Consider the following 22,369-nt stretch of genomic DNA (forward strand, 5'->3'; position numbering starts at 1 on the left):
GAGATCTTATAATTATTTAAGTCTAATCCGTTTATGCAACCTGAGTTTTAGAGAGATTTAGTGGCTTGATCGAGGTCTGAGGGACGGGGGTGGGCTGAGTACATCCTGATATCAAGAAGATGGTGGAAAGTTCAATGGGCTAAAAGGAGTTGTGTTAGTCTTGGTGCTGGCACACCAATAAGCAGAGGTCTGCCTTGGAATAAAAAATCTGCTTCCTTATTAGGCCCTGATCTTTGTCCTGAATTACCTACAGTTATAGAGGAATACACTTTGTAGGCAGTTTTTCTGGGAGGTCAAGATTGGTTCTTAGGGACGATCTTTGACGCTTTTTCATCACTGGAAGCAATGCTTCAGACCACTGTATTTGGAAGACAAAGGGACATGCTCACATGGCACAGTGAAACGTGAAATCTTTTCCCACTTGGTGGTGGATGCATGACAATATACTTGCACTTTGAAAAGCCTATGTGTGGTCTGGTTATTTTTAAAAGACCGGAAACGCTGGCCCTTTGAAGAATCACGCGTTTCCTCGGCCCAGAAAATAGACTGGGCTAGAAAGGCGTCGGGACTCCAATTCTGGGCCTGGGTGGTCGCAGTTTTTCAAAGGGATGTGAACGGTTTCCCAAGATAGGACCCAAGGGACTCTAGGACCCAGAGGCTGCGCGCGACGCCCGCAGGGCCAACTATATCCTTTTGAGCTCCCGCGCCACGGCCTGAGCCGTCTCACGACGCGGGTTCGCGGCCCGCCAGGGGCAGGTCACCACAGAGACGCAGCCGGCACTGGCGAGCGAGCTAGCGGGCGGCGCACCGAGCGCGTGGGCGTGTCCCGGCGAGGCTGCGCTGTTCGCCCCACCCCACCCCACCCCAGCCAGGTCGGCCGCCCCCCCTCGAGGTCCAGCTCCAGAGCCCAGGCCGGTCGGCCGGGCCCGCGTGCCCTCGGCGGGCTGCGCAGAGCGCGGGAGTAGTTTGGGGCTGGGCATGCTGGGAGCCCCTCGAGCAACGGCCGCCGCCGCCGCCGCCGCCACAGCCACACAGCCACCGCCACTGCGTCCGTCCCCGGTGAGAGCCGCTGACGCGCGGAGATGAAATTCCCGGCCTCGGTGCTGGCGTCCGTGTTCCTGTTCGTGGCCGAGACAACGGCGGCGCTCAGCCTGAGCAGCACCTACCGCTCGGGCGGGGACCGCATGTGGCAGGCGCTGACGTTGCTTTTCTCGCTACTGCCTTGCGCGCTCGTGCAGCTCACGCTCCTCTTCGTACACCGCGACCTCAGCCGCGACCGCCCGCTCGTACTGCTGCTGCACCTGCTGCAACTTGGGCCCCTTTTCAGGTGCGTGCAGAAACCCAGAGCCAGCCCCAGGCCGCAGCCCCGGTCCTGTGGCCTGATCCCTGGACCTGCTCGAGTGGAGGGAGGCGGTTTTCCTGTGTAGACAGGTGGCTGGGCCCCAAGCCGGTCCGCCATGCCCCTCAGCCCCATTATTCCAGTCAGGAATGGGACGAATCATGGCATAATGGTTATAAAGCTGGGGCACACTGAATTCCTGTTAGGTTCCATCAAATGAAATAGCCAACATTCAACTGAAATTGACCAACAAAAATGGCAGTTTCTTGTGCTTCAACCTCATTAAAGACATTGGTTTCTCTGGGGTCAAGTAGGCTGTGACGGGATTGGCTTTTGTGGTCACAAACCCTTGGGAAGTGTGTTCTAAGCTGTGGTTATGGGGACAGCATGTACAGGTGATTTAATTTTAATTTATCAAGCATGGAGCTTACTGTGTGCCAAGCACTGTTCTAAAAGCTTTAAAAATATTTAATTCTCATAGGGAAGTCAAGAAATCCATGCACCATTCTTTTCTCTTAGTGGCGTAATCAATATTATGGGATATGGAAATATATGGGGTTCTAGAAATGTCTTCCGGCCCTGGCGAACTTATAAACGTAGCCGTTAAAGCTGGTACACATGCACCATGAAGACAAAACTTGCTATGTGTTAAGTAAAGAAAAACTGTTAGTGACATTTCTGGAAATTAATTTTTATTAACACAAAGCAAGTAGAAATATATTGTAATAAAACAGACTGGTTTATCTAAGGAGTTTAAAATGTCTTGTTTTAGTACCTTTCATCTCTATAGGAAAAGCAAAACAAAGCCCGTCCATTTGGATTAGAAATAAGTTTATAATACTGAATTTTGGACATAGGCGACAGAGGAATTTGAAGAGATGGAAAGGCCAGAGAGACACCTCAGCTGCCAGAGAATTCAGCTAGCTAAGGACCTTTCCTACCAGGAAATCTCTCTCTCTCTCTCTCACACACACACACACACACACACGCATACACACGTCGAGGAGCAAGATAAATTTTACGTAGTTATAATTTTTTTTTTTTTTTGAGAAAAGGTCTTGCTTTATCAGTCAGGCTGGAGTGCAGTAGCAAGATCATAGCTCATTGCATCCTCCACCTCCTGGGCTCAAGTGATACTCCTGCCTCAGTCTCCAGAGGAGCTAGGACTACAGGCAAGCACCATCATGCCTGGCTAATTTTCTTTTCTTTCTTTTTTTTTTTTTTTTTTTTTTTGTATTTTTTGTAGAGAAAGAGTCTTCCTATGTTGCCCAGGCTGGTCTCGAACTCCTGAGCTCCAGTGATCCTCCCGCCTGGGCCTCCTAAAGTTCTCTCTATGTTGCCCAGGATGGTCTGGAACTCCTGAGCTCAAATGATCCTCCTGCCCAGGCCTCCCAAGGTGCTGGAATTATAGGCGTGAGCTGCCACGCCTGGCCATAAAATTTTTGCACCTCATATTAAAGAAAACTGTTCCAGCTGACACACAAACTACTGACTTGTAGTTTACACACAGTCACAGCAAACTTGGTGAACGAGTTTCTCAGCCTCCAGAAGCTGCAGAATCCTAGAAAGGAAAATAAACAGGTACACTGGCAGAAGTGGGAGGTTGCTGCTGACTTCCTGATAGCTAGGGAAGAGTCTGGGGAAAAAGAAAAGGAGGGAGGGGAGTTTTAGAAGTCCTGCAACCTGGAGCCATTTAGTGAGGAGAGAGTTAGTCCTTTCTAGCCAGGTAAGCCCTGTGATCCAGACTATATTCCCGCTCAGTAAAATAAGTGTGATCTGACTTTGGGCAGGGCACTTATCATTTCTTAACATTATCTGTGAGAAGAAAACAGATAATGTTTAAGTGGAGTAACAGGAAAAAGGGGAACTGACATTTCTCAAAAGCTTCTTGTGCTAGATGGTTTGATATGTACTTACATCCCTCAATTCATTGAACCCTCACCATGACATAGATGTAATTGTCCCCATCTCGTAGGTGAGGAAAGTGAGGCCTCACACTATGTTCTCAAGCCTCCTTAAAAAGAGCTAATTATATTCCCTATGCTCAGTGGAAGAAAGCAGAGGACTGTGTAGTACATTCTATTAGTAGTTCCATTTTAAATTAAGAAAAAGTTTGGTCCATCTTGGCAATCCAAGTAAATGATAATACCCTATCACTGCTGCTATTTAAAGTGTTTCTAAACACGAAGAGTAACCCAAGACAAAGCTAATAACATAATATATATAAAAACAAGATGACAAGTATAAACCTGAACTCAAGAAAACATACCAAGATGTTAAGAATAATAATTTCTGAATAGTGGGGTTATAAGTGATTTTAATATTCTGGAAAATATATAAAACCATATAATAAAACAATTATATATTTTTCTATATTTTTCAGTTTTTACAGTAAAAATATTTTAACTTTATTAAAGAAAGAAAACTTTTGGTGCTTTGAAGAGATGACTTCTCATCTATATGTAAAGTTTCAACACTATAAAAATACCTATTTCCAGAAAGTTCTGAATGGGCCATTGTCTTCTTAGAGCAAAAACAAAATAAAAGATAAAAAACAAAACAACAGGCAAACCCCTTCCATCAACAAGGAGTCACTGATTCTAATGCAGCTGATTTATTTCAAGGAGATATTGGACCCATGACCTTACTGAGATACACAAAATGTGGTTCCAAGTCTCTTAGCTTCCAGATTAAAAGAAAAGCAGTTCATTCTTGTGTATTAGCCTGACTTAATATCTTACTGGAATTTCTTCCTGCTGACTGTTTGATTCCGTTTTAACTCTAAGACATCAACTTTACATAAAGATAAAAATTATTTCCCTCAAAGGAGAGTCATGGTGATTCTTACCCCCTTCCTTATGGATTGGATTTAGTAATATTTCTAAATTGTTTTTTGACAGTTTAACTCTTCTTGCTTTTGGATGAGTACTAGCCAAACTTGTGTTTTTGCTAGGTAGATGCTGCGTTTGAGTTCGTGCAGCACGATGGCCCAGTTAAACTGCAATACATTACACTGGGCTAAATACAATACTGGGCTAAATACTACTAACTAGGCTTTGCTCCTTCTTTCCTTTAGGGAGACATAGGGAGAGCACCATATTTCATTTGTATCAGTCTTGTATTTAAAATGGTAGTTACAGTTTTTATGATTGTTTTCACATTAAGCCTGAGTTTGAATGATACGAACTTTGGATAATGCCTTGAATTTATTTATAATTTTAAGGAAAATCTTATTGTACATTGCAATAGATACTCTAGCAAACCAGAGCAGGGAAAAGATCTCTTACCTAAAACACAAAAACATTTTTAAAATTCTGTTTATGATTCTTTTACATTTATGCTAATTTTTATAAATTAATTGGGAGGAATAAATATAAATGAGTTACAAGTTCAAGGAATTCCCCTCATCTCTTTTTTATTACTGGTATAGTGAGGAAAAAAATGGTACATGAAAAATCTGCATTTATAAAATAAAGCCTAAGAAGTTCCCAAAACCTTTCCAGAATACTGCAAAATGATTCACCATAATATATCCTTCTATATTAAACTTTTTAAAGAATTTAAAATGTTAATAGTCTACATTTGAAGAGAATTTCTTTTTTCATTTGCAAGATGCTTTTATATACAGTGTTTAATTTCATCCATGGTAAAGCCCTGTGAGTTAACTGTCATTATCTTATTTTTACAGTCCAGGAATTGAAGTTCAGTGAGATTAAGCAAGTGGCTTTTCAAAGGTTTTGCAGCATTTTCTATTTAACCAATTTGGGTTTTGAGTAGGCTTACAGAGCATGTGTGTCATGTGAAGATAATGTGGCTTATTGGAAATTATAGTATTTCTTCGGAAAAAGTATTTTAATTAGGGTCTCTGGTACCACAGATTATTTATGCTGACATCAGCATGCATGATTTCAGCTAAGGAATAAGCTCCTTCTGCTATGAGGCTTGAAAATGGGATAAAGTAAAAAATAAGGATCAACTTGCTGATTATCTACATTGGGGCTAGCAAACTGTACCCCACAGGCCTAATACTCCCATCACCTGTTTTTGTAGGTAAAGTTTTATTGGAACACAGCCTTGCTCACTGGTTTATGTATTGGCTACAACTGCTTTCACACTGCAGAGACAGAATCGAGCAGTTGCAACAGAGACCATGGCCTGCCAATAATAAAATATTTACTTTCTTATAAATACTTCACAGAAAATTTGCTTTCCCTTGGTGTAGATGCTACTGAAAAACTACCTTGAGTATTCAATTTTGATAAAAGTATCTAATTTCTGGCTTTATTCAGCCAACCTCTCAAGCAACAAACAAATAAAAAACCAAAAAATAAAAACAGATTTTGAGTAATTAGATGAGTCTTGCAGAATTGCAAGAATAGTAGTTTGTTTCTTATCAGATTTCCTAACCTACAGTGGCAGGAGGTCTTGGGGCCTTTTACAAATGTATTAAACACCTATGACTACATGTAAAACTCTATGCTAATACAAATGTATCACCTGGGAAAAAACAGTGGCTTACAAGAGGTTCCACCTGAGCTTTAGGACCTTCTTTCATTTCCATCAAATGACCATGGAAGTTTTACTTTGTCTACAGTTCTGCAGAATGCTTCCAGTTTCATCCAGCCCCTTCCTTGGCATCAGGAAAATTGCTTTCTCATCTGAACCCTCATTTCATTCATTCAGTTCTTAGCATGTGCTGGTATTTAATTTGTTTGTTTTAGTCTTTCAAAACTCTAAGCTTGATTTTATTATGCAAGTAAAACGTTTTTTAAAATGACAGAAGAGCAGAAAACAGATTTGCACAATGAGGAAAATAAAAGCTCTCATTTGACTGCTCAGAGAGAACAATTCCTAATGCTTTTGTTATATATCCTTACTAATATTTTTATAATGGCATGCTAGTAAACTGTCTCTTGGGGAAAACAAGCCCTGATTTTCAGTGTTTGCTGATTTCTCTAATGCATATATTCCCATCATGATTGATCAAGCTACCAGTTGTTTAACAACTGGCTCACAAAATTCCTATTTAACAGTCTGCTCTCCTGAGTCAGTATGAGCCAGCTGAAACATTTCACTGTTTATATGTATGTGTGGGTATGTGTGTGTAATCTGTATATATTTTTTACATATGTGATTTTCTTTTTACAGAAAATGTAATTTAAAATATATGATTCTATTGTAATTTGCTTCTTTCACATACCAAATATGGTAAAAATAGGTAGCCTGGTCAACATAGTGAGACTGTTTCCTCACAAAAAATAAAATTAGCTGGGCACAGCTAATTAGCATGCATCTGGAGTCCCAGCTACTTAGGAGGCTCAGGAGTGAGGGTCTCTTGAGGCTAGCAGTTGGAGGCTGCAGTGAGCTATGATCACACCACTGCCCTCCAGCGTGGGTGAGAGAGTGAGACTGTCTTTTTAAAAAAATTTATATATTGGTATTTGTACTTCTATACCATTGATGTTAAGGACTGTATAATGTTTCATTGAATTGATATTATTAGGATTTATTTAATTATTATTTCGTTTTTGGGACCTTTAGAGTATTCCCAGAATTTTGCTATTATACGTAATGCTATGATTTAAATTGTTGCAATACATTTTCTTCTAAGTGAGATCATACGTGATAAAATGGCATAACTGAAAGTGCTATATAAATATTAATTTTCATTATTTATTATTCTTATTGTGCATATGTCCCACTATCCCATTTAGATTGTGAGTGCCCCCAAATGAGGCAGGGGTATCCAGCTGTCTGCATTCCCCACAGCACTTAGTAAACTGCATCTGCACTCATCTCATATATGAGAATAAAGATGATTATCAGTTTATTCTGTTTTTGTTTTGTTTTATATTTTTGAGACAGAGTCTCGCTCTGTCACCCAGGCTGGAGTGCGGTAGTGCAATCTTGGCTCACTGTAATCTCTGCCTCCTGTGTTCAAGCAATTCTCCTGCCTCAGCCTCCCGAGTAGGTGGGACTACGGGGGTGCACCACCACGCCTGGCTAATTTTTGTATTTTTAGTAGAGACGTGGTTTCACCATGTTGGCCAGATTGGTCTCAAACTCCTGACATCAGGTGATCCGCCTGCCTCAGCCTCCCAAAGTGCTGGGATTACAGGCGCGAGCCACCACACCCGGACAGTTCTTTCTGTTTTCTAATCTTTGTTGTGGTCAGTGGTCCAACAGTGTGAAGTTGCTAGGCCTCATATAGCCTTCAGTGATTAATTTGAGTTTTCCTTCAGAGAAAATTCAATTGGACATGCTTGGGATTGAACTCATGGCCTGAACTTCATTGACATTATTTCCAACTGAAGAAACTGGCCTGTGTGGTTTTACATATTTTCATGTAATACATTAAAGTGTTCTTGACCCCACGGGACAAAATGTCGTACACAAATCAACACCCCCACACACCCACACACACCATGCACCTTCTTTCTCCTAGCAACAAATGAACAATGGTATTAATCACAAAATATGTCTACTTTGTACTCACCAGAAAGGTTCCTGCATTTCCTCTCTTACGTCAAGCTTTGTTTTATTATTTCAAACTATAAATACATTCCAGTTGCCGTAGTCGCCTCAGGGTGAGAGTATAAAGTTAGCATTATAACATTAACATTCAATAAAATAGATGAAGCCATTAAAATCTTCTGGCAGCATCATAAAGTTGTTATAAAAGTGCATGTTAGAGGAGGGACAAAAAGTCCTTTAACAAGTTATAAACCTACGGCCATGAGTATTTTTCTTACTCCTAGGAAAAACACATTTTTCTCCAGAATTTTATTATGAAAATTTTCAAACACACAGAAGAAAAGTTGAAGGAATTCTATAGTGAATGCCCAAGTACTTACCACCTAGATTCTACAATTAACATTTTGTTTCACATATCTATCCATCTATCAATTCATGTGTGTGTGTGTGTGTGTGTGCGTGTACTTCAAAGTTAATCACAGACCTCAGTATTCTTCCAGCTTCAGCATCCATATTTTTACCTAGAGGGGAAATTCAGATGTTAAAAGCCAGGTATTCTCTCAGTCTGGAAAGGTCACTGATTAAGTCTCCATCCCTAGGTGGGACTAACTTTAGTCCTGCCCTGTAAGGACTAATGAAAACAGAGAGATAGGTAACATGTCGTGGTCTCCCAGTGAAATGCTAGATGGTAAGCTGCCTTGTGCTGGAGGATTTCCAAGCCATAGCTTCTGCTTTAACTGGGGTGGTTTGGGGCATCTTTTGGATGTGGAACACACACATGTGTGTGCATGCATGCGTGCAGTCACACTGTATTATCATTTTTCACGGCAATATGACCAAGTGGGCATTATATCTGCTTTATAGTGGAGGGAATATACTGGGGTGGGGATAGTAAGTGACTTGGCTATGGCTACACAGCTAGTGTGTGTCAGGAAGGAAAACTGCACATTATTTCTGTGACCCTGGAGCTGGAACCACTTTCCATTCTCTAAGATATTTCCTTGCTTCGGTGGCCTTTGGTGTTACTTCTTCATTTGGTTCTCATTCATTTCCATTGGCCTCTTGGAAAGCCTCAAGAGGACTGCATACAGAGAACTAGTCCTTGGAGTGGTTGATTTAGAAGAGTGACTTAGAAGAGTTCAGAGTAGCCAAGTCAAGGCTTTGAGAATCAGGCTAAAGGTAAGTAGGATGAGCATGGAAAGTCAGAATCCTGTCTGTCTCTAATTATTATGACTTGCTGATTTGTTTTCAGGTGTTTTGAAGTCTTCTGCATCTACTTTCAGTCAGGCAACAATGAAGAGCCTTATGTCAGTATCACCAAGAAGAGGCAAATGCCAAAAAATGGCCTCTCAGAGGAGATTGAGAAGGAGGTGGGCCAGGCAGAAGGCAAGCTAATCACCCACCGATCAGCGTTCAGCCGGGCATCGGTGATCCAGGCTTTCTTGGGCTCAGCCCCCCAGCTGACCCTACAGCTGTACATAAGTGTCATGCAGCAGGACGTCACTGTTGGAAGAAGTACGTATATTTTTAATTTCTGCCTGCATTTGGGGATCAAAATGAGAAGCAAAACATACAGTTTGTTTTGTTTCAAAGGAAATTTGTTCTTAAGTGCATTTAATTCTGAATCTATGTTCTAGTTACTATGCTCAAAACTCAGTTAAAATAACAACATTTATTTTGCTTATGACTCTGCATTCTAGGCAGGACTCAAAAGGGTTACCTAATCTGTAATCCACTAAGGATCAGCTAGGGTGGCTCAAAGGTGGGGGGCTAGAATCTATTCAAGGCCCCTTCATTCACATGTCTTGTTGCTCACATGTTTTGATATTGGCTGTTGCTGGGAGTCTCAGATCTTCTCCATTTGATTTCTCTGTGTGGGTGAGTTTGGGCTGCCTTAGAGCATGGTAGCTGCTTCCAAGGGTGAGTGTTCTAAGAATGAGGGAAGGCCAGATGGAAGCCGTATCAGCTTTTGTGATCCAGGCTTGGGAGTTGGGGCACATGACTTTTGCTTCCTTCTCATTGTTGAAGTACTCAAGAGTTGTGCCCAGATTCAAGGGAAGGGAGAGGGAAGCCAACTCTGACTCTTGTTGGGGAATGGTAGAGTTCTGGAAGATCATGTGGGACCAAAAATACCACTGTGGCCATTTTTAGAAAATATAGTTTACCAGAGGCTGAAAATACAGCTACTGGAGGCTGGTCCTCTTGGGATTTCACTCTGTCTTTCAGTGCTAGTTCTCAACAAGTTGAGACAGTTGGCTTAACAACTTTGTGGTGAATAATGGAACAAGGCCACTTACCTGTCTTCTTAGATTTGTAATAGGTATATCAGTTTTTAAGTCAAGGCAATGTTCTACCTTTGGGCTATTCTCACATCATCAAATTAAGAGCAGATTTTGGTTAAGTTTAAAAAACAACACTATTTGCATCAGAGTCAAGATTTTATTGAAAAGCCTACAAATGAGAAGTGGATACCCTCCCAAGTATTAATATTAGGGGTAAATGAAAACCATTATGGTAAGTTTTATTATGGGTATACAAAATGATTTAAAAGCCTTAAGTTGAAAAAATACATGTTTAAGAAAACATTGAATATAAGAAAGACTCTTATTTATTTTACTTCACTCAGTTTTATCCTCTTTCTACCTATATTTCAGACTGGCTGGTAATAATTCATGTCAGAGTCACAGGATACTTACATGTTAGAGCCATCTCCCTTATCCAGGTTGCCTGATTATGTTTCTTAAAGTATGAGTCAGGATCTCAAGTAGAGATCTTGAACCTTAGTGGATCAACATTTATATGGAAATACTTTCCACAACACCTGGTAGGGAGTAAAAGCTCAATAAATATAGCAGCATCCATGTTCCCTAAGGAATTATAACTGGAATGGGTCTTGACCAAACTGCATGCCACTATACTCTTTTTCCCAGTTTATTGTTTTTCCAAGTGGCAGGGATACAGCAAGAAATCAGATGTAATGATAGCCTATTTGATTTTTAGAGGTAGATCCAATTTTTTTCCTCAAGGTTTTTTAGTGACGATGTCTCACAGTTGAGGGGTTGGCAAACTACATCCCATGGGCCTAATCTGGGCACTGCCTGTTTTTATCAGTAAAGTTCTATTGGGACATAGCCCTGCTCTTTCATTTATGTATGGTCTGTGACTGTTTTAGGACTAAAACAACAGAGTTGAGTAGTTGCAATAAACATAATGTAGCCCACAAAGTCTAAAATATTTACTAACTTTTTACAAAGAAAGTTTGCCAACCCTTGTTATAATTTTTCAGACATAATTCTGTTCAGGAAAAATCAGATCTATCTTATAAAACGTCAGTGTCACAATGGATATCGAAATGTCCCAAAAGAACTTGGAAAAACATAAGTCCTCTGAGAGTTAAATGATAAATCAAATAGCTACGGAAAAAGGAAGTGGGCATGGTCTTGTTAAAAAGATAGATGGCTGCCACTTATGCAGGTCTTGACTAACCCCAATCACTGCCTTAACATATATAAGGAAGGATTATCTCACCCAGAAAGGGTAAGACCCTTACGAATGGAGCATGGTCTAGGGTGTGTCACAGAGGCAAATGTTGGTAGTGTCTGTCATGTGGTTAGAAATGTATTTGGTGCAAGGAACAAACACCTAACTCTAAAGTTAACCTAGAGTTTATTTTTCTTATCTAACTAGATATTGGAAGTAGACAGTTGCTGACATTATTTCAGCTGCTCAATAGTGGCAAAGTTGATGTCCCTGCCAAGCCACTGGCCTTTTGCTTGGGTTGCTACTGCAGTTCCAACCATCATAGCTACCTTCAAAACAGGAAGAAGGAAGGGTAGATATCTTTCTCTTTTTATTAATGAATATAGCTTTTCCATGAATCTCCCTAATAGACTTTGCTTTGTCTTCCTCTTTTATTAAAAACTATAGCTTTTCCAGAAATCTCTCTAACAAAAATGACTTTAGGTCTCTAACCAGAACTGATCAGTCATTTAGCTTCAAGGGATGCTAGGAAAGCCAGGTCTAGGAATGTTTGCCACCAATGGTTTAGACCAGTATTCCTCAAACTTCCCTGATGATGATTAGAGTTACATGGGGGCTTGTTAAATATATAGATTACCAGGATTCGTCTTTGGAAACTGTGATTTGCTGTGTCTGGGATGGGAGCCAAAGTTATGTCTTTTATTTTTATTTCCCTTTTGTTCGTTAAACAAGGGCTCCAGGTGATTTTATTATCAGCAAAGTTTGAGAACATTGGATTAGACTAGTCATGGCCTGCATGTGGTTGGGCCCATGACCACCCATAACAAAACCATGTTCTCTTAAGATAGTGAGAGGAATGGAAAATGAATAGGCAACTGACAGTGTCTGCCACATCATCTAAATGCAATCCAGACCAATAGAAATGTGTCCCTCTTGACAGAAGGACATAGAGTCCATCACAACCTGACCCTATTCAGCATTCAAATTCTGAAACTCTCTCCTCTCTCTCTGATTCTGTGCTCATTGAGCAAACATTGATGGATTTGGCATTAGCAGAGTTTGTCGTGAGGGAGAGAAGGGAGAGCCAGCTACATGGTCACTGGAGAGTTATTGTTTTTCTTCAATTGCAATATAATTATATAACATAAATTTCACCATTTTAAGTGTACGATTCAGTAGGTTTCAGTATATTGACAATGTTATACAATCATCACCACTGTCTAGTTTTAGACATTTTCGTTACACCGAAAAGTTTTAGACAATTTTAGACATTTTCATTACACCAAAAGAAGTCCCCTATCCATTAACAGTCACTCTTCATTTCCCTTGCCCCTAGCCCCTGGCGACCTACTAATCTACTTCCTGTCTCTATGGATTTGACTATTATGAATCTTTCATATCAATGGAATCTTATGCTATGGGGAAGTTTTGTTTCTCATAGTCAGTGAATAATGGACACTGTGTCTGTGAGCTTCAGTCTTGGATGAGTTTGGACATCCTGAGATTCCCTGAGTCTAATCAGTTCTCAGTAAGGGCTTGCTCAAGTCTGAGGATCTTGGAGGATGGGTTGGGCTGAAGCCTAAGTGAGCATACCAATGTTACTGTGCTTTGTGAAGGCCCCTGCAGCCTGCCATTTGGCTTGCCTGTCCCTCACAGTACCCTTCTCTATTCCACTCAAGGTGGTAATGACTGTTTCATGAACCCTTGATTTGTGGCAGGTACTGTGATAGGCATTCTTCTGTTTCATTTTCACAGTGTCCCTGAGGTAGATAATATCTCCGTCTTACTAAAGAGGGAAATTGGGCCAGGCACAGTGGCTCACACCTGTAATCCTAGCACTTTAGGAAGCCAAGATGGGCAAATCGCTTGACCCCAGGAGTTTGAGACCACCCTGGGCAACATGATAAGACCCCATCTCTACAAAAAATACAAAAATTAGCCAGGAGTGGTGGTGCATGCCTGTGGTCCCAGCTACTTGGGAGGATAAGGCAGGAGGATTGCTTGAGCCTGGGAGGACCTTGGCTCCAAAAAAAAAAGGAGGAAAATTGTACTCATAGTCTGCCAGAGGAGCCAGAATTTGAGGTTAGATTTGTGTGACTTTATTTATGGACTCAATGAGTATTTCTTGGGTGTGTTCTGTGTTTCAGACCCTGTACTGGTCTCTGAGGATAAAGTGGTAAATAAGGTAGACAGGCCCCAATCGTCTTCGAATAGGATATATAAATATCAGACAAATTATTAATCAAATGCATAATTTACTTAAGTAAATCCTGCAAAGTGAAAGATAAGTAGCCTCTCTGAGGTATATTGGGGGGTGTCTAACCGAGTCTGGGAAATGAGACAAAGGTTTCCAAAACTTAGGTTTAAACTGAAAACTGCTAGATGAAGAAAAGAAGCCAGATGAAGAAAAATCAGGAAAGAGCATCCCAGGATTTCAAGCTTTATTCCAGAGGCAATGGGAAGGCACTGATGAGTTTTAAGCAACAAGTGTCCTGATCAAATTTAGTTTTAGAAACTGATTACTCTGCAAAATGGATTGGAAGAGAGTGAAGGAGGAAACAGAGAGGCTAGGAAGTGGGCTACTATAGTTGTCAAGGTGAGAATAATGGCCTGGACTGGAATAGTTAGAGTGAATTATTGGAGCAATATTAAGAATGCGTAAGTGGCCGGGCGCGGTGGCTCAAGCCTGTAATCCCAGCACTTTGGGAGGCCGAGACGGGCGGATCACGAGGTCAGGAGATCGAGACTATCCTGGCTAACACAGTGAAACCCCGTCTCTACTAAAAAAATACAAAAAACTAGCCGGGCGCGGTGGTGGGCGCCTGTAGTCCCAGCTACTCGGGAGGCTGAGGCAGGAGAATGGCGTAAACCCAGGAGGCGGAGCTCGTAGTGAGCTGAGATCCAGCCACTGCACTCCAGTCCGGGCAATAGAGCGAGACTCCGTCTCAAAAAAAAAAAAAAGAATGCGTAAGTGGAACAATGTGTTGATTGATTGGATATGAAGGTGAGGCAGTGAGAGATGTCAAGAATAATTCCCAGTTCCTGATATGGACTGTGTAGCCTTGGATCTCCATTTGTCTTGGTAGTGAAGTAGCAGTTTGCAAGGTATATTTTACTTTTTTCAGGCTTAAAGAAATGAACACATTTTAAAGATTCTATTAACTCATGAGAGAACAAGCAGATGTTCGGACCAGCTTATAAGATAACCCAAAGGACAGATGTAGGAATATTGACTAGAGATATCAAAATGAGTATGTAAATGGAAGTAAAACTGGTTTTGTTACAGCATGAGAGGGGTGACATTTGAACCTCTACTGTACAAGACATTGAGCATGTCTGTTAGTGACTTACAGCTTGTAGATGAATGTAAATGAGCTCACTGGCAATACAAAGCTAGAATCACAGAACCTGGATTGGTGTACTGAAGACAGAACAAGGTTTTAACTGAAACACTTTTTTTGTTGTTGTTGTTAGAACGTTTAAGTCAAGTATAAAGTTAGACTTTCCTCAAAAAGATGGTCCAGTTGTTAGGGTGAGCAGGTTCCTGTCAGAGACATTTCGAGGCCAGGCTTGATCAGGGCTTAGTGGACACTAATAATATCACAAAGTTGAGGTTGTCATGAAGGCAGCTCCCTGATCAAGGAGGGCCTGGAGCACAATGGGCGGGAATAAGCACTGGTACCTGGAGAGTCTCAGGCTAGTGGGAAAACCGACGAGGGCTGATCAAAACAAAACTCACCAAGACCATGTGAGGGCAAAAAGGAGTCTTAGAAAGGAGATTCTTCCCTGCTGCACAAAAGCCTAGCTGCAGTTTCCTGTTAGCCACATGGACGGCTTTCTGCGAGAAGGTCAGTATTCCCAGTGCCTGAGCTCATCCACACCTGTTTTCCTGGCTGTTATTCTCTAGTATCTAACGGCCAACATCCTGGAGCAGGCAGGCAAGGAGGCCCAGAACAGCTGCAGGGTGCACATCTCCCTAGAACACATGGAGATGGCCATGCACAAGGATGAGCAGCTCAGATGGCTCTTGGAGGATGTACCCACCATCAGGTTGATGAGGTGCCCCAGCCTGAGAAGGAGGGATACTTGGGTCTCCGAACCTGGCAGGACTTCATCAACAATTTCATCCAGCCTCAAAAATTTCCATAGATGAGAGACCCCAGGCTGCTGCCATCAGCCCATGCTGTTAAAGTCTTTAATGACAGTGCCCCGACTTCTCTCAGGTTCTCTCATTTTGGGTTGTAGGTGTCTGTGAGACATCTAGGAGAAGCTATCCCATAGAGAGCTGAATAGGTGGAAGGTGTGGCCAGTGTGGGGTGTTTGAATCAGTGATTTTAGAAGGGGCAGTTTCCAGTGGTGTTGGTGAGAGCACTGGCCCTGGTGGGAGGAGCTGACTGGGGATAAAGATATAGAGACTTCCCCATTGGCTTTGAACTGGAAGGCCTTGTGAGGCCAGAGAGTTGCTGGGGGCCTCCTAGGCTTGATAAATTCCCGACCTGATGCTGGGACCTGGGGTGGAGCTGCAGACTCTGACTGAGGTGCGGGAGGCTTTATTCAGAATAGCAAAGGTCTGAAGTCAGAGGGCAGTGGCCACAGGGGTGGGTGGAGAGGGGGCACACTGCATACTGGCTGGCATGAACTTCATGGGACAGGCTTTACATGGAGATTGAGGAGTGATGGGAAAAACACAAGGAAAAATGCAAAAAAAAAAAAGTTTTGGTCATGTTATCTTATTTATTTATTTGTACCCTGCCTCATTCTAAAAAAGACTTGAGACATGGATTAGTAACTGGTACTATGACACTTTGTTTGGAATATATTCTTCTGTCCTCTTATGGACACTGTTAAATTAAGTAGTAACATTATATAAAAAGCTCTTTGGCCTAGGACATGCAATCCAATCAGTTCTTAATGGTTACAAAATATTATAAAACTTATTTGTAAATGTATTCCATTATAAACACAATTATCAATCGCATTCCCAGAAAAAATAATCTGTGTATGATCATATATTTCATAGAACAGCATAAAGTTATCAATGGCCAAAAACAGGTTCAAAGGTATACAAATAACCTGTGTAATTCTGTCTCGAGTGATGGCCTCTAAAGCGTGTACTGTACTTTTAAAAACTTGTGCTCTGAACTGTTTAAAACAGGTGTCACATCAAGTGTTGTAGCAATCTGTCCCCTTGCCTGTGAATGTCCATATTTTAGATTTTCACTCGTTCTTTGGATCATCTATGGCCACATTCTGCTGCCTGCTGGCCAGGAGGCTGCCCAGCCAGATTCAATAACAGATCAGACAACCTGGGTTTGAGATCCTAGTTCACCACTTTCTGACCATGTGATCTTGGACTTTCATTTACTCCTGCTGGGCAGGCTTGCTCATGTGTAAAACAGCGGTAATAAGAGTCCCTTATCTTTAGTTTACCCAAAGATTGAGTCCACTTGGGATATGCACAGTGTGACCCCTAATAAACAGCTGCATCTGTCTCCTTCCCTAACCCCAGACACGCAGGCAGGCTTCCCCAGGGTGCATCTGGGTCTGGTTCTCAGGTTACTGTTGGGCACTTGGGCTACTGGCTGTGAGAGCCACATCCTGCTGAACCCTGTGGAGAGACAGGAGAGTGCCTGGCAGAGGAAAAGCCCTTCCTCTTTGTGTCCCCTTTGCTCCTCCTGCCTTGTGACTCGCCCTCTCTCTGCCTCTGTCTAAGCAGAAGGACCCAGCTTGGCCTTGGCTAATTCACAGAAGTGTCCCGAGAATGAAGTAAATAGCGGTCTCGTGTTTAAAAACTAGGCTGTGAGAAACCCATGTCCTGGACACAAAGATGTTTCACTTCAGCCAGGGGAGGGGGCGCTGTCGCCATGAAGTGATGAGCTGAAGGAGACTCCCCACCTGGAGTAGAGAGAGGCCTGCTTGCAGCTCAAATGCACAGAAGAGGAAGCAAGGAGCTAGGCTAAGGCTGGGAGTGCTCCATGGCTCTCCATAAGGAATCACGCAGTGGTGGGGTGAGCAGCTTGACAATGAGGTGCCTCGAAATATGAGGTTCAGTGGACATGATATGGCAAGAAAGACTTCTGGGATTTAGACAAGCACATCTTCCACATGGCCCTAAGGACAACCCTGACACTGCTAATCTCTAATATATTATTTCCTAAAGCACAGTCTACAAAGTGGCATCTTACAACTCAATCTGGATGATGGATAGGTTTGCTAGTTCTAAGCAGACATCTTAAAAGAAAATTAATAAGCTGGTAGCATTTGAAAATCAATAACATTTTACCTGGAAGTCTGGATTTCTGGCTCTCTTGAGAAGTAGAAATGAGGCTATACATGATTACAGTGACATAGAGATGACTAGCTACTGCTCCATGAAGACTGGACCTCTGGTTTGCCGCATTCCTTCCACACTTTTCCCTATGAGGTCCTATATTTGATCCACTTCATTAATTTATAGTAGTTGTCTGATTATGGAGATACTTGAGTTTGTTACTCTCACTATAAATTAATTACAAGTCCACAGTATTCAGAACAACCAATCTCATTTAATGAAGTAGTATATTGTGCAGTGCTTCTCAAAATATCATTGGGGTAGGACCAAGCAAACTTCCTTGTTTTTCTTGTTCCAGTACATTGTGAACTGATATGTGGTTGTATTACTAGTATGCCACTCATATTTGACTTGTCATTCGAGTTTAACAACTGCACTGGTATATACCTTGTTCAAAAAGTGAGCCCACTAATTTAAATGTGGCTGAATCAGATGTATACAGATTCCTTAATGCCAGCTCTCAATGTCCATACTTATCATAACTGACTGGTAACAGACAGTTCATTGTACCAGTCCTCAAATTTTTTAGATTTAGATTTAGATTTAGATTTAGATTTTAATCTAACGAAAAGCAGTAAACAGGACTTGCAGTTGGTATTGTTTCTCCTTCAGAGTCTTCATGAAAACAGATTTATCCCTCTTATATTTAGGACTTTAGCATAATACTGGTGAAAATGTTGCTGAACTACTTCTGTTAAACCAAAAAACATTAAGGAAAACAATTAGCATCAGTGGGGCATGTTAGATGTGGCAGATGTGAGATTGTTGAGTTCTGAAATGTAGGATAAAAAGAATTCACCAAGGCAACTGTGAAAGGGACTCTTCATGACAAGAAGGGACAACACACTGAAAGAAGAGGCAGAACTGGGTTCTGGTCTCCTACAGTGTAGTTTACTTGGGGGCCTATCACTTTCCAGTGAGGAAAATGGAAAAATTGTTTCAAAGGTCAGCTAGAAATGTATAATTATGACTGTGCTCTTTTCCTAACAAAATATTTCTATGGAAAATGGGTACATAGGGTTCAGAGGACACGATTCTTTTAGGGTCTCCATTATACAGCTGAGGCCACTGAGGCCCAGTGATGGTAATCAGTTATTGTAAAGTCACATGGTGAGTGGGCAGCACAGTAGAATGATGGCCTGGGGTTCCTTCCTCTACTGTATCCTGAAAAAGGGGTCTCAAAAGAGAAAGTGTTTAATGTTCTCCTCTGAGAAAAATAAGCTAAAGTCTTCAATACCAAGGTGTTAGGATCTCTTGGATTTCTTGGAAAGCACTCAATAACTCAGTCCCAAGAATATTCATTTGTGCTTTATTTGGGGAAGGCCAGACAAGTTAGGAGAAAAGTGCTGATTTTATAGTATAAGTCTTTGGGCTTTGCAAACCTAGGTCTTGTTCCACTGGACATTGTGTTAAACTGTTATGAACACAAATATGTCTCAGTTAAGGTGTTCCGGTAATTCTGATCTGTCCACTAACCATTGTCTTAAATGTGGCAATGTGATGGCATGAGAAGCCTGTGTTCAAGAGCCTAGTCTTTGAAGTACTTAAGGTACTGACCTTTTTCATGGTGCTCTAAGATAATCCTTTGCTGAAGACAAAAATCTCCCTCCTGTAGCTGATTGTAGGGCCTTTAGGAAAGCATCAGTGTAAATCAAAAACTATCTGGAGAACCAGGCATGCTGGCTCATGCCTGTAATCCCAGCAACTTGGAAGGCTGAGGCAAGAGGAACCTTTGAGGCCAGGAGTTCAAGATGAGCCTGGGCAACATAGTGAGACCTCTGTCACTACAAAAATATTTTAAAAATTAGCTGGATATGGTGGTATGTAACTGTAGTCCCAGCTGCATGGGGAGCTGAGTTGGGAGACTCTCTTGAGCTAAGGAGTTCTGAGCTGCAGTGAGCTACGATTGCACCACTGCACTCTAGCCTAGGCCATAAAGTGAGACCACAATTCTTAAAAAAAAAAAGTATCGTCCGGGCATGGTGGCTCACTCCTGTAATCCCAGCACTTTGGGAGACCAAGGCAGGTGGATAGCCTGAGGTCAGGAGTTCGAGACCAGCCTAACCAACATGATGAAACCCTGTCTCTACTAAAAACACAAAATTAGCGGGGCGTGGTGGTACATGCTTGTAATCTCAGCTATTTGGGAGGCTGAGGCAGGAGAATCGCTTGAACCCGGGAGGTGGAGGTTGCAGTAGGCCACGGTCGCACCATTGCACTCCAGCCTGGGCAACAAGAATAAAAAAAAAAAAAAAAAAAAGCATCTGGAGATGATAGAGACTTAAAGTGCCTGTGGTTCACTTATGACTTGTGATAAAGTGCAAAGTCCAGTGGAAGTACATAACAAAACTAATACAACTGAAGAAGAAATTGTGACATACAAAATAAGATAATAAAACAAATGTAAAAAAGTTTTGAACAAAAAGTATGTCAGCATAATGATTAATCATATTTTGAAGTAAGTCTACGGTAGATTCTAGACATCTGTATTTTACTAAAGCTCCAGTAAAAGGTTTGATGTGCATCCTCAACTTAAAAAGCCATGAGGGAAGATGCTTCATAAAACTTAAAAGGAAAGTTGTGACTAAATAGAAATCTACTGAAATGATGACTGTTAATACCATAATTTTGTTGCCTAATATCATGAAGGAAAGCACCAGCAGGACTCTGATAATTAGAAACATACTATGGACAGTGGGAGCACTGACAAATCTCTAGGAACTTCTCACAATCTGGAACTTCTGAAATGTTTATACTAATAATATATTTCATATTCAGATTTTATCTAGGGAAGGCTGAGTACCTCTTTTCTTTTTTTTCTTTTTCTTTTCTTTTCTTTCTTTTTTTTTTATACAGGGTCTCACTCTGTCACCCAGGATGGAGTGCAGTGGTACAATCATGGCTTACCATAGCCTCAAACTCCTGGGCTCAAACCATCCTCCCCACTGAGCCTCCCAAGTAGGTGGGAATACAGGTAGGTACACAGTACCATACCTGGCTAATTTTTTTTTTTTTTTTTTTTTTTTTTTTTTTGAGACAAAGTCTCGCTCTGTCACCCAGGCTGGAGTGCAGTGGCCAGATCTCAGCTCACTGCAAGCTCTGCCTCCCGGTTCATGCCATTCTCCCGCCTCATCCTCCCCAGTAGCTGGGACTACAGGCGCCGCCACCTCGCCCGCTAGTTTTTTGTATTTTTAGTAGAGACGGGGTTTCACCGTGTTAGCCAGGATGGTCTCGATCTCCTGACCTCGTGATCCGCCCGTCTTGGCCTCCCAAAGTGCTGGGATTACAGGCTTGAGCCACCGTGCCTGGCCTTTTTTTTTTTTTTTTTTAGACACAGGATCTAACCTATGTTGCCCAGGCTGGAGACCACCTCTTTTGATTTTACTTTTTTTCTACGCAACTCATCAATACTAACAGCAGCAAAACTAATTTTATCTAATATCTATCTTTTTATAAGGTGAAAGAACAAATCTTTCCTATTTTCTAGGTACTCTGTTGGACATCTCAAAGATAAGTCTAAGTGTAAAAGATTTATAGAGTTTCATTTTATTTCATTTAAACTTTTGAATTTTATTTTGAAAGGCAAAATTGCTAGCAGATTTGAGAATTAAGTTAGGATCATGGGTGGCTGAGTACATGAATGGTTGTAGCTTGGCTATCTGTTAATTAAGGTGACAGTACAATATTTGGATAAACATACAAAAGACTTTAATACATTCTTAATAGAGAACTTTTTTATTTTTTTTTGAAGAGAATAATCAAGGGCATGATAAAGTTAGGGGGAAAAAGTGTTATTGTGGTAAGATGCAGAATCCCTACTTTTAGGGCAGGATTACATAGGTAATATTTTAGGCTAAATTATGACCCCAAAGATACTCAGTTTCTACTCCCTGAAACCTGTATATGTCACTTTATATGGCAAACGGAACTTTGCAGATAAAGAGATTGAGGTTGGGAGATTATTGTATTGTAGGTCATGCAGGTGGGCCCAGGACAAATGTTCTTATAAGGGAGAGGCAGCAGCAGGTTTGATCACAGAGGAAGAAGACAATGTGAGGAGTGAAACAAGATGCTGCACTGCTGGCTTTGAAGATGGAAGAAAGAGGCAGGAACCAAGGAATGCAGTTGTAGAAGCTGGAAAAGGCAAGGAAATGGATTCTCTCCTTGATCCTCTGGAGGGAGCATGCCCCTGTTGACACCTTGACTTCAGCCCAGCCAAACTGATTTCAGACTTCTGATCTCCAGAACTTTAAGACAACAAACATTTGTTGTTTTAAGCCACTGTGTTTGTGGTAATGTGTTATGGCAGTTATAGGAAACAAATACACGCCAAAAGTAATCTTTTACAACCTTTTATTAAGAACAGACCAATACTCCAAGAAAACTCATTTTCACAGAAAAACCAATTCTAGATTTGTTTCAATGAAATATTTGCTTCTAAATAACCCACTATTTACTTCTGACGGTCTCACAAATAAACCCATCAAAACTGAGCCAGATTTGGCAAAATGTTAACACAAAATTGTGTTCCCTTTCAGACTCTTTCTGCAAACCTCCTACAACTTTCTTTATTCACTCAGGTTTTATCCTTCACCATTCTTCCTCATTCCCATCCTGGAACAAGTCATTTTTCTTTAGAACAGAAATATACATTTTTGCCCATAATAAAAATTTCATTATCTTGAGATTCCTAGTAATCTCATCCACTTGTATTAATTATAACTTTTAAGCAGCCACTTGTATTT

The 22,369-nt window shown here is 41.3% G+C and overlaps 1 protein-coding gene across 1 annotated transcript in view; it reads left to right on the top strand.

Annotated features, from left to right (window-relative positions):
• Nucleotides 1-794: 794 nt before the first annotated feature.
• The window catches only part of XK (X-linked Kx blood group), a 45,169-nt gene continuing 23,594 nt past the window's right edge, over nt 795-22,369 (top strand). Inside the window, exons 1-2 of the mRNA XM_033202092.1 lie at nt 795-1,327; nt 9,066-9,328. Of these exons, the coding sequence (XP_033057983.1) occupies nt 1,083-1,327; nt 9,066-9,328 (508 nt within the window). The 5' untranslated portion in view covers nt 795-1,082. The remainder of the gene's footprint in view (nt 1,328-9,065; nt 9,329-22,369) is intronic.

The sequence above is a fragment of the Trachypithecus francoisi genome, unplaced genomic scaffold (genome assembly GCF_009764315.1).
Source record: "Trachypithecus francoisi isolate TF-2019V2 unplaced genomic scaffold, Tfra_2.0 Lachesis_group6, whole genome shotgun sequence".
NCBI classification, from domain to species: domain Eukaryota; kingdom Metazoa; phylum Chordata; class Mammalia; order Primates; family Cercopithecidae; genus Trachypithecus; species Trachypithecus francoisi.